At 39.2% G+C, this 16,194-nt stretch overlaps 1 protein-coding gene across 2 annotated transcripts; it reads left to right on the top strand.

Annotated features, from left to right (window-relative positions):
* The first annotated feature begins 7,525 nt into the window (after positions 1-7,525).
* LOC124226299 (zinc finger protein 391-like) lies at positions 7,526-15,617 on the top strand. Of its 2 annotated transcripts, XM_046639400.1 has the most exons (4): positions 7,526-7,589; positions 8,071-8,125; positions 12,762-12,952; positions 13,717-15,617. In XM_046639400.1, the coding sequence occupies exon 4, from the start codon at positions 13,795-13,797 to the stop codon at positions 14,869-14,871; it is 1,077 nt and encodes a 358-aa protein (XP_046495356.1). In that variant the 5' UTR covers positions 7,526-7,589; positions 8,071-8,125; positions 12,762-12,952; positions 13,717-13,794; the 3' UTR covers positions 14,872-15,617. The 2 variants fall into 2 exon arrangements, with proteins under 2 accessions (XP_046495356.1, XP_046495357.1); XM_046639401.1 differs by lacking the exons at positions 7,526-7,589; positions 8,071-8,125 and adding an exon at positions 9,002-9,075.
* Positions 15,618-16,194: the final 577 nt, after the last annotated feature.

Here is a 16,194-nt window from a genome sequence, read left to right as displayed (position 1 = left end):
AGAACGGAAAAGGCAGAAAGGTGCTAAAGAAAGACTTTCATGCACACACTCCACACAAGCCAACCCCGAAATTGGCTAAAGGACCTGAGAGGTTACACAGAGGTCGGGCGGTTGCCAGGATGCGCCGCGACGCATCCAGACGCTCTGGCGACTCGGTCCGGAGCGTTGTGGGACCACAACCTTCCGACCGACCATGGGGCATTCTCCAAAGAAAGCTCTAGGGAAAAGCGTACTGTCAACTAGTATTCCGGGAGACAGCATTCAAACTCCACTATACACTCACCCCTACAGCTAAGGCGGGCTAGGGCTACCGCGCCCGGGGCTGGTGACCGGAAATGACGCAACAAAGGCGCCAGGAATGGTGCACCAGTCAACAGCAGGCCGTTTCCATGACAACAGCTACCTCCGCAGTTTAGATTGGGCCCAGAGCTAACTGCAGCGGCTTTTGATCTGGACCTAAGAACCCAGGGACTTGCTGGGGGCGCTAAGTGTGCATGTCTGCTTGGTCGCAGTGGGGGTCTTGGTTGATCCTCCCACGCCTTCAGCTTCTTAGCAGAGAATAACACCTGCGTTAGACGAAGAGTCTCAGGTTCCATTTATGTTGCTTAGGAAGATAACCTGGTACCCTCCCCAAGGCATATTTAACATCCAGAGCGGATAATTTTTAAACTTTCGTCTTCTGTACAAGAAAAATTATTTTCAGTAATACACCGTAATCCTGAAATGGAATGAATAATAATAACGGCCAGTTAAATATTTTTTACTGAACTTCGTATATAATTATGCCAGTAAAAAAATTTTTAAGCCAAAACGTTTTTAAATAATAGGTTGATATTTTTAATTATGTTAATGTATTTTGGGGAAAAGATGAAAAAACTTTTACCTACATATTACTGTGTTGCAGTAATGAATAACGTCATAGTTTCTGTTTTTGAGTCTTCTGCAAATTTCTCAATGATTAACAAAACTTATCCTGGTTGCATATTCACCTTCAGCAGAGTTTGTCAATCTGTCATCCCTCATAGTTGATTGAAGAATGCTTTCTTAAATTCAATTTCAAAAGTTCTTTTACGTGAAGCAATAAATATACAAAAGGGAGAAACTTAAAGGTAAGTTTGGTGGAGATTCATAAAAGTACCATTTCAAAATTCACAGGAATTGTTTGCAAATGGCTTTCATATTTCTCTGCAGTGAAAAAACTGTAAACACAAAAATTCCAAGAGGTCAGACAGAAAGACGGAAGTTAAGTATGTACAGCATTTCTTCTGTTTTTAAGATTTAGAAAACAATCTTTCCTTGTCCCTCTTTTTCCAAACAATTTCTGTCCTTTTATTGCTCAAGCTCCTTATATCCAGGAGACCCCAGCCCCCTTAAAAAACACAAGATTTAATTCTAGTCTTGTCTCTGGCTGTGTCATTTCACTCTTCATCCCACAATTTGTAAAAGGAAATGACAGTGGTGTCATAGAAGATGGGTGAGTAGGAATGTCCAGGTATCTGTCCCTCCATGGAAATTACCATTGAGCTGGCAGGACTGTATGAAGCGACTCTTGGAATTCTGGACCCAGTTAAACACTTGCAGAGTCCAGAGGCGAGATTGATGGAGAGGTTGGTAAATTTTGGTGAATATCACTGTTTCATGTAGTGGCTACCATCCCCCATAACCCAAAACTATGGCAGGCAGCCAAAGGGGACTTAATTCTAATTACATAAAATAATTATAAATAATTATAATTCTATGTTAGTGGGCATATAGTGAATAAAGAGGTAATCTGTAAATTAAGAACCAAAACAGGAAAGACAGGGATATATAGGAGCACAGTGTCTGTATACTATTAAAACTAAGCTGGTATTCAAACTAGGTTGTTAGTTTAAGATGTTAGTTGTAATCCTCATGGCAATCACTAAGAAAATAACTAAAAAATATGCTGAAAAGGAAAGAAGGGAATCACAACCATACACCACCAAAAAATCAAGACAGAAAAGGCAGTAATGGAGGAAATAAGGAAAAAAATATATGACATATGGAAAACAATACATAAATGACAGAGTAAAAGCTTCTTTATCAGTAATCACATTTAATGTAACTAAATTAACTCTCCTATTGAAGACAAAGATTGTCAGATTGGATAAATAAGATCCACCAATATGTCTACAAGAGACACAATTGAGATATAAGGACATAAAAAGGTTGAAAGTCAAAGGATGGAAAAAGACATTCCATACAAATAGTAACCAAAAAAGACCTGAAGTACCTATATTAATGTTGGAAAAAATTGACTTTAAATCAAATAAGGTTACAAGAGACAAAGAGGAAACTTATATACTGGTAAAAAGTTCAACACAGGAAGAAGATATAGCAATTATAAGCATGTGCACATAACCACAGAGCTTCAAAATATATGAAGCAAAAATTGACAGAATTGAAAAGAGAAATAGAAAATTCCACAATAATTAAAACTTCAATACCCCACTTTCAGTAATGGATAGAACAACCAGACAGAAAATCAGTAAGGAAATAGAAGATTTGAGCAACAATATAAACCAATTGGACCTAACAACAGCAGAATATGCCTTCTCAAGTGCACATGGAACATTCTCCAGGATAGAGCATATGTTAGGCCACAATAAAAGTGTTAAAAACTTTAAAAGATTGATATAATGCACAATATCTATTCTAATCAAAATGAATGAAACCAGAAATCATAACATAAGGAAAACTAGAAAATTCACAAGTATGTGGAAATTAAATAAAACAGCCTCAAGTAATGGATCAAAGAAGAAATCATTAAAAAAATTAGAAAATAACCTGAGAAGAATGAAAACAAAAGTAAGACACACCAAAATGTATGGGGTGAAGCAAAGGCAGTGCTAAGAGGGAAATTTATAGCTGTATGTGCAAACATTAAAAAAGAAGGATCTCAAAGCAATAACTTAATTATACTCTTCTGGAACTAAGAAAAAAAGAGCAAACTAAAGCCAAAGGTACTAGAAGAGAGGAAATAATAAAGGTCCGAGCAAAGATAAGTAAAATAGAGAATAGAAAAATAGAGAAAATCAACAAAACCAAAAGTTGGTTCTTTGAAAAGATCAGCAAAACTAACTCATTATCTAGATTGACTAAGCCAAAAAAAGAGAGAGACTCAAATTACTAAAGACTCAAATTACTAAAATCAGAAATGAAAGGGGGACAGTACTACTGATTTTACAGAAACAAAAATAATTTTTAGATAATACAATGAAATTGGATAACCTGGATGAAATGGACAAATTCCTAGAAATACAAAATCTACTAAAACTTACTAAAGAAGAAATAGACAATCTAAATAGATCTATAATTTATAAGGAGATTGAATCAGTAATCAAAAGTCTCCTAACAAAACAAGGTCAAGGACTGGATGGCTTTACTAATAAATTCTACTAAATATTTAAAGAATTAACATAAATTCTCCTGAAACTCTTCCAAAACATTGAAGAGGAGGGAACACTTCACAATTCATTATATGAAGCCAGCATTACCCTGATACCAAAGTCAGACAGAGGTGCTACAACAAAAAAGAAAACTACATACCAATATCCCTTATGAATACAGGTGGAAAAATCCTTGAGAAAATGCTAGCAAACCCAATTCAGTAGCATATTAAAAAGATGGTACATCTTGACCAAATGGCATGCAAATATGATTGAACATACAAAGTCAATCAATGCAATAGATTACACATGAATTTCCACATTTTTAGAAGGAATTAAACCACAGGATCATCTTAATTGATGCAGAAAAAGCATTTGAGAAAATTCAATACCCTTTCATGATAACAATACTCAATAAACTAGGAATAGAAGGAAATTCGTCAACATGATAAAAGCCATGTGTGAAAAAACCCATAGCTAACATTATCCTCAATGGTAAAACACTGAAAAACTTCCCCCTAAGATCAGGAACAAAGGATGCCCACTCTTCCCACTTCTATTCATTATAGTACTATAGTTCTAGCTGGAGCAATTAAACAAGAAAAAAAAATAAAATGGCATCCAATTGGAAAAGAAGCAGTAAAGTTATCTATGTTCACAGATGACATGATCTTATACGTAGAAAACCCTAAAGAATCTACAAAAATATTGTTACAGATAATAAATGAATATAAAATCAACATGCAAAACTCAGCTGTATTTCTATACATTTGCTATGAACAATCTGAAAAGGAAATTAAAGAATTCTACTTGCAATAGCATCAAAAAGAATAAAATACTTATGAATAAATTTAACCAAGGAGGCAAAAGACTTGTAGAAAACATTGCAACTGAAAACTACAAAACATTGCTGAAAGAAATTATAAAGACCTAAATAAATGGAAAGACATACCATGTTCATGGGTTGGAAGAGAATATTGTTAAGATGACAATACTACTCAAATCAGATTCAATGTATTCTTTATCAAAATTCCAACAATGTTTTTCTTACAGAAATAGAAAAATCCCTCCTAAAATTCATATGGAATTTCAAGGGACCTCAAAAGATCAAAACAATCTTCATAAAGGAGAACAAGTTGGAAAATTCATGCCTCCTAATTTCAAAATTTACCACAAAGCTACAGTATTAATCTAAATGGTGTAGTACTGGAATAGGGATAGACATATAGACCAATGGAATAGATAAGAGAGCCTAGAAAAAAACCTTCACATATACGTCAATTGATTTTCAACTAGTGCTGAGACCATTCAATTGGGAAAAGACAGTCTTTTCAACAAATGGCAATGGGAAACTGGATATCCATATGCAAAATAATGAAGTTGTATCCTTACTTTACACCAAATACAAAAATTAACTCAAAATGTATAAAAGATCTAAATTTAAGAGTAAAACTATAAAATTCTTAGGATAAAACATAGGTAAAAATCTTCATGGTGATGGATTAGACAATAATTTCTTAAATATGACACAAAACACAGGCATCAAAAAGAAAATAGGGGGACCAGACTCGTGGCTGAGTGGTTAAGTTCGTGCACTCCACTTCAGCGGTCCAGGGTTTCATCAGTTCGGATCCTGGGCACGGAGATGGCACTGCTCATCAGGCCATGTTGAGGCAGCATCACATATACCACAACTAAAAGGACCCACAACTACAATACACAACTATGTACTGGGGGGAGTTGGGGAGAAGGGGAGAAAAGCAAAAAAAAAAAAAAGATTGGCAAGTGTTGTTAGCTCAGGTGCCAATCTTTTAAAAAATATAGATAAATTGGACTTCAAAATTAGAAACATTTTGTACAGTATGGTGGCTATAGCTAATAATACTGTATTGTATATTTCCAAGTTGCTAGGAGAGTAGATCTTAAAAGTTCTCATCACAAGAAAAAAATGTATTGATGTGTGGTGATGGACGTTAACTAGATTTATTGTGGTGATCATTTTGCAGTATATACAAATATTGAATCATTATGTGTACCCTGAGACTAACATAATGTTATATGTCAGTGATATCTCAATTTAAAAAATTAAAAACTTTTGTGCATCAAAGGACACTATCAAAAGAATGAAAAGACAACATTCAGAATGGGAGAAAATATTTGCAAATCATATATCTGAAAAGAGATTAATATCCATCATACATAAAAACTCTTACAATTCAACAGCAAAAAAACAAACAACCCAATTCAAAAATGGACAAAGGATATGAATAGACATTTCTTCAAAGAAGATATACAAATAAGCACATGACAAGATGCTCAGCATCACTAGCCATTAGTGAAATGCAAATCCGAACCACAAGATACCATTTCATACCCATTAGGATGGCTGTAATAAAAAACAAAACAAAACAAACCTCAAAACAGAACATAGGTGTTAGCAAAGATGTTGAGAAACTGGAACCCTCATGCATTCCTGATTGGAATGTAAAATGGTGCAGCCACTGTGGAAAACAGTTTGGCAATGCCTCAAATAGTTGAACATAGAATTACCATGTGATCCAGAAATTCCACTCTTAGGTACATACCCCAAAGAATTGAAAACAAGGACTCAGTCACTTATAACCAATGTTTATAGCAGCAGTATTCACAACAGCCAAAAGGTGAAAACAACCAAGTGTCCAACAGGAGATAAATGGATCATGCTATAACATGGATGAACCTTGAAAACATTATGCTAACTGAAATAAACCAGACACTAAAGGTCAAATATTGTATCATTCCATTTATATGTGGTGTCTAGAATATGCAAATTCATATAGACATAAAGTAAAATGGAGGTTCCTAGAGGCTGGATGGAAAGGGTAATGAGGAGTGACTGTTCAATGTGCTTATGGTGTCTTTTGAGGTGATGAAATGTCCTGAAATTAGATGGTGTTTGCACAAATTCTGAAGATACTAAAAACTTTATTGTGCACTCTAAAATGATTAAAATGGTAACATTTGTGTTCTGTATATTTTACTATGATTTGAAAACAATAAAAAATGCAATGGACATAATAAAATTAGATGGTCTCCAGGTCCCTACTAGCTTTATGATTTGGATCCAGCACCACCATACTTACTTCATGCTTCAGTAAACCTGCATTATTCCATTGTACTTGCACACAGCTGTCCTATGACAAATCCACAGTCTTACACGTGCTATCCACTGTGATAGCCATCAATTCTTTTTAAGGTTGCCTCCTGCTATACTTTCCATTAAATCTTTCCTAAACCAAACCACTCCAATGTCCCTCATCCCACAGATTCTCTCCCCTCTGAACTCCCAGAACAAACTACCGCTTTTGGTGCAAGTACACTATCTTGTATTAAAATTGTCTGTAGAAATGTGTGTGTGTTTTAATCTACAAGCTTAAGGTAGGGTCCTGATTTTATTTATGTCTCCTGGTGGAATTTGAGAGGTTTCCTGTATTTAATTGCATTTAAGTACCTAGGCTGTGCAAAGAAGCCTGTGTCACCAGAGATGGTCTACGGACCACACGCATCAGAATTATCTGGGATGCCCGTTGAAAACGCGGTGTTTCTGGGATTCTCGTCAATGAGTCAATCTGAGTGCGAACACTGGGACTCTGTATTTTAACCGGCTCTCCAGGTAGGCTATTTAAATCTATTTATAAAACACTGGTCTACGTTATACACTGTAGCATGTATTAAGATCTTCAGGAGCTCTGGAAGACCCGCTTTCTCAGGCCTCTAGCACTAACTTTTCAACCTCACACACACACTCGGGGAGGGTCTCTGCAAAGACCTCCAGGAAAGCGAGTCTGAGCAGAGCGTGGCGGTCCCGTGATCTCCAGCGCAGGCGCAGAGCGGCTCCCGCTAGTACTTTGCCCCTTCTTTCGTATCGTCTCTGTTCTCTGACGGGTCGTCTGGACCAGGAGAATCAGGTCCCGGCCGTTGATCGAGCAATGACTGGCCCCGTGTACCGAGCAGGACATGATCAGGGGTCAGAGTGGAGGAGTGTCTGTGATCCCGGGAAACTTGGTGAGCGCTGGAGCAGCGGGTTGACGCAAGGGTTTCCCACTAATCCTTCCGGCTTCCCTAAGTCCGGCGCACTCAAGTTCCGTCCAAGTGCGGTCCGGCCCAGGGTGTGTCCCGGCGCTCGGCCGGAGGCGGCCGGTGAGTGGGGCGCTCAGGGCCCCGGGGCCGGGGCCTGGACGGGTGGCCTTGGAGGCTCTGAGAAGCGGTCGTGCGGAAACACTCGGCTCCTTTGGGGGAGATAGGCGAGGGAGCCGCGGGTGGTCTGGCCGCAGATCCGGCCCGAGGCGCCTCCGCGGCTGGGACGCGGCGCCGGTCTCTGCCTGGCGCCCAGCGCTGCCCTCCCGGCTGGGTTCAGCCCGGCCCCTCCGCCGCCCTGACTGTGGGCCGTGGTCTCCGCTTCGCATCCGCCCCGGGGGGATGGAAAAGATCAGAGTTCCGTTCCGCTCCCCTCTAGCTAGGCAAGGGAGGGCTTCTGTACCTGGGGTGTTTCCCAGGTGCTTACTGTGTGCCAGGTACTGTTCCAGGAGTTAACTCTCCCAAAATTAACTGTCCCCAAAATTAACTCATTTTATCCTTGCATTAACCCATGAGATGTAGTATTGTTATCCCCATGTTACAGATAAGGAAGTTGAGGCACTCAGAGATGAAGAACCTTCCTGGAAGTGACAGAGCTTGTGAGTAGTAGCCTTTGTTTTATGGTTCTGATGATGAGGGTTGGCACTTGAATATAGCTGGTGTTAATTATTTGTTGGTGGAGGTATTGACAAGTTCTGTATATCAAATTCTGTGAATTTGTTATTTTGAGCCAATTTCCATGAACACTGATGCTGGAAGACCATCTTTTAGTAGGTCTGGGAACTTGATTATTGCTCTAGGGTTGAACTGAGGCTGCCTCCTCGGTCCTCCTGCTGATTCCTTTGGGCATTGGCAAAGGCCCCAGGAAGCAGTCAGCCCAATACCAGAAAGCAAAGCACCTGGAGAAGAGCTGTTCCAGAACCTTCAGAACTCTCTTCCTTCTGAATGAGATAATTTCTTAAATTGAAGGGAATACATGGGAGAATTCTTGCTGGATCAGAAACTGATTATAAGAGGAAGCGGTACGGGCAAAAGCATTTCAGATGGTTAGGGGAACAGGAGGTGGCCAGTGCTGTGAGGGCTGGAAAGTTAGTCACAGAAAGAGCAGACTGGGTTTGCTGGTGCTGCAGCACTTTGTGACCAGTGTACTTGAGCGAATAAGGATTTGGTAGGGATACAGTATCCACAGAGCAGTAAGATGATCCAAATAACTGAAGTATGAGGAAGAAAGGAGGAACAGGCAACTGGAGAGGCAACTTTCCACACCATGGTGGAGGAATGCCTTGGATGGAACCTGGGTAAGGATATGACCCTAACCTCGAGGAGGTAGTGACCTCCTAGCCTCTCTGGAATATATCTGGGGGCTCCTCCAGGTATAAGACTTTTGTCACATCCACCAGCCCTCCCTTTCCCATTTCTTGTGCATCCTGCAAAGCCAGGAAAATGACCGCAGCTAGAGCAGCAGCTGCTGCAGGGAGCCTCACAGATCCTCCGGGAGCATCCTTCCTTAAATGTACACCATCACAATTTTAAAATTAATTCATTCGAGGTAAGCACAGCAATAATATAATCTCCTTATGTTGTATATGATATTCTTTATTGTAAATGCTTTGCCATCTTTTAGCTTGTAGCATTCACAAAAGCTTTGTGAGAAAAGACAAGTACTAGTAATGCCATTTTACAGATGGGGAGACCACATTTTAAGAAAGGTGAGTGACTTGCCCAGGAATGTGCAGCCCTATGGTGGTGGAGCCGCATCAGCTGCCTTCTGTTTTGACCCTCAGAAGGAAGTAAGGGACTACTGCCATATTCCATTTGAACTCATACCCATGTGGAGAAGTTGTCAGAGAGGCTGGATTATATGCCTCAGATCACCTAGAGATCTGGACTTAGCCCAGATCCATCCCTTTTACCTGTTATCATTAAAGAACTAGAGACTTAAGCCCAGACATAAATGTCTATTGTCCTTTTCTTTGTATCTTGGAGGAGGTGAGATTACTTCTAGGCATATGTTTTACCCCTTAACCTATAGGGTTGCATTCAACTGGCCAGATGTAGACATTACTAGACCAGTGATTCTGGATGCCTTAGGATAAGACCTTTTCTCAACTTTGCTTTTGACCAAAAAGAAAGGCAAGAGGAGGCAGAAGAGGAAAAGACAACTGTCTACCTCACTATAAGATGAAGTCTCATGTAGGTTAAGGATTCTTCCTTCTTTTCTGAAAGTTTGTATCATCTTGCCAAGCAGAGACACATTTATTTCTCTTTTCATAGACCTTTCCTTCTTGGGTGAGTCTGCCACATTTTTCCCAGGGTGGGACTGTTCCCTGTTTGCCTGCCGCCCTTAATGTCTTCCTCACACTCATTTACTCTATTTCATCATTGGGTTATGGAAGAAGCCAGCCTTATTGGCCTGTTTCTTGAATGATTTCCTCTGAAACATGGACCTTAACCTCTCACATGTTTCTTGTGATTTGAAAAAGAGTAGGTTCATTTTAGTCTTATTCCCTTAGTCTAGGGAGATAGGTATATGCCTCAGAGTCTGGGACCTAAAATTAAACTTCAGGGATCAGAGAGTTTTGGACCAAACAATCAAGTTCAACATCTTCATTTTACAGATGAGGAGACTATAAACCAGATAAATGAATCAATATTCATAAAATGCTTAGACTAGGCAGACCCAAAAGACCTAAAGAATCTCCAAGTTAGGTTCCTTTTACAGGTTCCTTTTTTTTTTTTTTTTTTTAATGTAGAAACTTTCCCCAATGGTTTCTATGTATCTATCAGTTGTGTCACATACACAAACACATAATGCATAATACAGTTATACATGTAAAGAGCTTATCTGAATGCAAAAACAACATTTGGGATACTTGTACTACATGGTATATACACATTAGTTGAATTGTAGATAATCTTATATCAAAGTGGCATAGTTTGCCAGTCATCAAGATATTAATGAGCATGACAGCGAATCCTAAACTTCAAATTGGCCAACTCCTTTGAACTCTGTCCTAGTTCTCTCTATTTAGGATATTCTGTCTACTTTTAGGTAGCCTATGTTTTAATGGTTCTAGTGAGATAATTTACAAAGATTTTCAAATTTCAGATCTTCATGGTTTCCCCTTACTTCCAGAAACCTAAACATTTTCTCAACACTGTCTCTTCTCCAGAATGGAATATAACATGTAATAATATTCTACTATATATAAAATTCCCATTAGTTACCACATCACCTTTATGGCAGTGTGGGTGCTCTTAGATCTTCGAGGACTTCTGTTGGGGACAAAAACTTTTGCTTTAGAGGCTTTGTAATCTACCTACGGAGAGATGTACACTTCATCTATTGTGTAACTGTCAATACTTTAGTTCTATTTCACTAGAGAAGTATTTCTCCACCTTTCAGACCTACCATCCCCCTTTATACTATCCTGAAATAAAATTTATAGATAGTATTAATTACCCACATGGAATTTCCAAAATACCAATATATTATCTTAACTGTAATATAAAGGGGAAAGACAAGAAAAGTAATTTATAATAGAATAATATGTATTTCATCATGTAAAGACTGGATGAAACAGATGCCTGCACTTATTCATAAAATCACTGTGAACATCTACAAATGCAGACTAATATCTGAATGTCATATTTGTGAATCTAATACCATAAGTGGTTGGATTTTCCTGAAATGGTGAATAATTCCTAATAACATTCAAAGCAAAAGAATTATATTTCCTTGATTTTCCAATATATATCAAAGCTGTGCAAAATACTTTGTATCTACATGTAAAGTGGTGTTAGGTTCTAGCCTCAGGTCACTGTTAACAGCATTTTTGAAAGTCAGGCAGGATAAGGGACATTCTCTGTTTTGCAGGAATGCCCATTATCCCTGGCCCCCATTAAATTCCAATAGCACCATCCAATCAACATGACAACCAAAAAAACCCTCAGAAATTCCCAAAACTCTCCCTAGGAGGTGGTACCGCTGATAAGGATTACTGTAATAAAAGAGAGAAATAACAGTGAACTGCCAACAAAAGAATCATGGAGTAGCATAAGGATCAGGACTGCAAGAATATAGGCCAGCCAACCTAGCAGTAAGGAAAATTCCTATTAGGGAATATTGGCAATATAAAGTATGCAATTAGATTTTATTGCAAAGATCTTAATAAATTAGAACTTCTGAGTCTCATTCAACCCAGGTAGGCCTTTTGTGTTCCCTGTTTCCAGTTGAAAGGCATGTTTTTGACAAAGCTGGAAATGGGCAGCAGCATTGTATTGCATCTGAGATTCTCCAAGCATGGCTTCTTGGTGGATATCCTCCAAGGTTCACCTCCATATCTGAAAGGTTCCCAGTCTATGAGAAGGGAAAGACTTGTAACTGGATCAACTCCTAATCCAGTGGATCTCAAATCGTGCTGTGAGCAGAAACATTAGGGGAACCGTTATACAGTTTGTTGCCTACTGTCATGCACAAAGCTCTGGATGAATTCACAGGAGAATGGGTTAAAGAAAAAGCTTTAATGGGGAAACTTAAGAGTCCAGAGATGGGCAAGAAGATAAAACACAGATTCCCATACCCTCCCATTTTCCCAACAGAAAGGTTGCTGAAGCCATGATACTCTGCTGAACCCTCAGCGTAAGTCAGTTTTCCAGGAGAGGGCCTTGCTGCTCTTCCTTCTAAGGCAAGTATAAGAACAGCCTTGTCAGTGGGGAGATAAACAGACTACTTACTCGGTGCCAGACAGTCTGAATATGGGGTGCCAGCTTTTTAACGGGAGTCACCTGAGAAAGCTAGCTGCCTAAAACCTGAGAACCTTGAAATCCTTGGGAAGTGCTGGCTCCACTGGCAAAAGGAAAAAGACACCTGTCTTATGGGACGCTGAGTTTCTGTTTTAGACCCTCCTGCTGTGAGAAGAATGTTGGGCAGGGAGGCTGGTTCCAGCTAAAACATTTTTCAGGCAACCTAGACTGTGTTTCTATGGTTCTTTTTGGGCAATTCAACTTGTCAAGTCATATGAAATTATTGAATACAAATATCTGGTTCCCATCATACTTACTAGGTCTGAGGCAAAGCCCAGGTGTCTGAATTAACAAGTTCCATAAGTGATTCTGATCTGGATGTGTATAACCTTTCTTTCAGAACCCAATTTTAGTCCCTTTCAGATACCCATTTTCTCCAGCCCCTCCAGCCACAGCCTCTGTGAAAGTTCACACTATCTTTTTTTATAGATTCAAAGCATTAAGATTGAGCTATGAATAGCCCTCTGTCTCCAGCACCCATAGCCTTGTATTAAATCATGTCCAATCAGCAGCAATCCCAGGATGCAAACTGAACATGATCACACAGTTGGAGGGAGAACAACCATAGATACTGGTTCTTCAGGGAGCTGAAAAGGGAGTCACCAAAAACACCTGTCTCGGTGAGTGGTATCATGAAAAGACCACCAACTTGATATTTAGGAGACGTGATTTCTAGTCTAAGCTCTTAAAATTTGCTGGATGACTTAAGTTACCCAGTCTGTTTTCTATTTGTCAAATAAGTGAATTGGCCTAGATGAACTCTAAGTTAAGCTCTGTTAAGATGAGCTCTGTTAAACCTCTGATAGTCTATGACTGTAGACTTGTTTAGAGGAATACCTAAACTAGTTGGAAGAAGGGTTGGGGGACAAATGAGGGTAGCAGTGTGGTAGTTAGCATTTCTGAAATTTTGTTCTCTCTCAATGCCAAGAAAATGGTTATAACTAAGCTTGATAAGTCATCTTTACTTTTTGCTTTTTTAGGGGTATCTTTTCTACACTTGAGGGTCTATTCTTCTCATCTCTTTCCTTTCTGTCATTTACTATGATTAATGGGCTACAGTAACTAATAGCTCATTTTACTTTCTAATCCCCTACTCTTTGCTCATCAGCTGGTATGTGCTTATTTCCATTTTCTTTGGCTTAGCCCCAATCACCCTTCCCCTGTTTCTTGACGTCTCTGTGCTCACCATGCCCTCTGTGAAAACGCTGCCTGTTATCTCTTCTGGCCTTGTTCACTTTTCTTCCACTGTGCCTTTTTATTTTCTCCCCATATAAAGTTGCAAGTGTGCATGAATTGCAAATTAGTTGTCTTCTGTTCTGCCAGTTTATTTTCTTTGCTCTCTACACTAGACACAGGTGACATTTGCACTTTAAATGTCTTTCAGATAGGGAGAGTTGAACCAAACCAAAGCATCAACACCAATCAGGCTATTTCTGAAGAACTAGAGTTTTCAGGGTCAGCAATGGAAAGTCTCAGAGGGAATACTGCCCAAGGTCCTACAAATGAAGAAGGCTGCAAAAGTGAGGACCAGTTATCAAGGCAGACAAAATGTCATGTACAGAAGAAATCTTCTTTTGAGAAAAGAACAATCAGAAAAGTGTCAATGACCCTCAAGGAAATTTTCACTAGGGAGAGAGGCCCTGAATCCAGTGAATTTAGTGTAAGCTCCAAACTTCATACACAGCAGAAAATTCCAAAGGGAACTAGATCCCTCATATCTAGGAAAAACTCCAAAGTTAATTCAAACTTAATTAAACACCAAAAACTCTTCTCACAAAAGAAACTTTGTAAATGCAATGAATGTGGGAAAGCTTTTAGTTACCAATCAAACCTTATTGTCCACAGTAGAATTCATGATGGAGAAAAGCCTTTTGAATGCAATGAATGTGGGAAAACTTTTAGCCGAAGTACACACCTTATTGAACATCAAAGAACTCACACTGGAGAGAAACCTTATGAATGCAGTGAATGTGGAAAAGCTTTTAGCCGGAGTACTCACCTTAGTCTACATCAGAGGATCCATACTGGAGAAAAACCATATGAGTGTCGTGAATGTGGAAAAGCCTTTAGCCGAAGTACTAACCTTAGTCAACATCAGCGAACTCATACTCAAGAAAAACCTTACAAATGTAATGACTGTGGGAAAGCCTTCAGTGACCGTTCAACTATAATTCAGCATCAACGAATACACACTGGAGAGAACCCCTATGAATGCAGTGAATGTGGAAAAGCTTTCAGTTGGATCTCATCTCTTATTGAACATCAGAGAACTCACACTGGAGAGAACCCTTATGAGTGCAGTGACTGTGGGAAAGTGTTCAGTCGAAGCTCATCCCTTATTGAACATCAGAGAATCCACACTGGAGAAAAGCCCCATGAGTGTGGAGAGTGTGGAAAGGGCTTTAGTCGGAGCTCATCCCTTATTATCCACCAGAGAACTCATACCGGAGAGAAGCCTTACAAATGTAATGACTGTGGGAAAGCCTTCAGTCAGAGTTCAACTCTCATCAGACATCAGCAACTTCACAGTAAAGAGTAATATGTGAGCTTTCATTAATGTTAGTACAAAAGCACATGGCATAACCTCCTGCAGCTGAAAAGAAAAATGTATACTTGTTTGAATTTTCCTTCCCTGACTAGCTATAAGCCAGTTTTAACCTAGCCTTCTTTTCTTTTTGTAAACTAAATGCTCAAATGAGTGATCGATACAATAAGGGATTGACTTTAAAAACCTAATATATTCAATCTGATATTCTGGAGGGCTCCAACCTTAAGAGTATACAGCTACCTGACACCTGGCATTTCCTCACCTTATCTATGGGGCTTGGGTTCTGGAAGTGAACCCTCTGTTTCCCTACTATATCAGCCCCTTCTCTTAAAGAGAAAATCCTGTGTGTGTGTGTATTGTCAATGCTTGCTGGCTCTGGTAGCAGAAGAGAAGGAGCTAGCTTCAGAACAGGACAAAAAACTTCTCACCAATTTGGGAATAATAATGTTGAGGCAAATTCAGTCTCTGGACTTAAAAGGACAGATTTTTCTCTTCCTTCCACTCTCACCATTTTTTTCTGTAGCATATTTTCCTCAGAGTATAACCCATAGTTCCACTAATGTGCCTAACTAATCCTAGTGTTATTTTATCTCATCCTTAGCAAGAATGTCCTAAACCTTAAAGACATTTAGTTCCTCCATTATCTTGAAAAAAAAAATGCCCTATTTTTTAAACTTTTCTTTTGTTTACAGACTTCATGAAACTTCATTAAACTCTCTGGCTCTGACTGTCACCAATCTTGTAAAGCTGATGTCTCGAGGACAAACTCAGTGCCTATGTCTCAGTCCTTTTCCTACTTGACATTTGCAGAATTGGCACTTTTGGCTACTCTTATGCCTTAAAATTTGAGTTTCTGGGATCCATGATTCTGTGCTGATCCACACTTTTCCTACCTCCCAGCACTCCTCTGATTAAAAATGATCAGCTCGGTGACTTTGGGCAAGAGTTGGACCAAAATAATCTCAGTTTGTTAGGTTATAAAACTTGAGGTTATTCATTAGATTGTAAGCTTCTTGAACACAGAAATCTTGTTTTAGTTTCCTATTAAACATCACAAAGTCCTGTGTAGTCACTTAATGCCCTGTAATTAATTGCTTACTGACTCCTCTTTATCCCAGGTAATCAGTCTGCTAGACTTTATTTGAAATGGCTTAACAGTTGATTTCTTTCTCTCTATTCCTACTGCTGTTGCCAAGTCCTCAGTAGTTTGAGCCTAGATTACTAGAGTAAACACATCGTTGTTGCCCTTGTCTCCCTGTCTATCTAGCTTCCTGACTAAACTACCACTTTGCTCAAAAAGAGTCCACAGTTTCC

The sequence above is a fragment of the Equus quagga genome, chromosome 15 (genome assembly GCF_021613505.1).
Source record: "Equus quagga isolate Etosha38 chromosome 15, UCLA_HA_Equagga_1.0, whole genome shotgun sequence".
NCBI classification, from domain to species: domain Eukaryota; kingdom Metazoa; phylum Chordata; class Mammalia; order Perissodactyla; family Equidae; genus Equus; species Equus quagga.
This window is presented reverse-complemented; position numbering and strand designations above follow the sequence as displayed.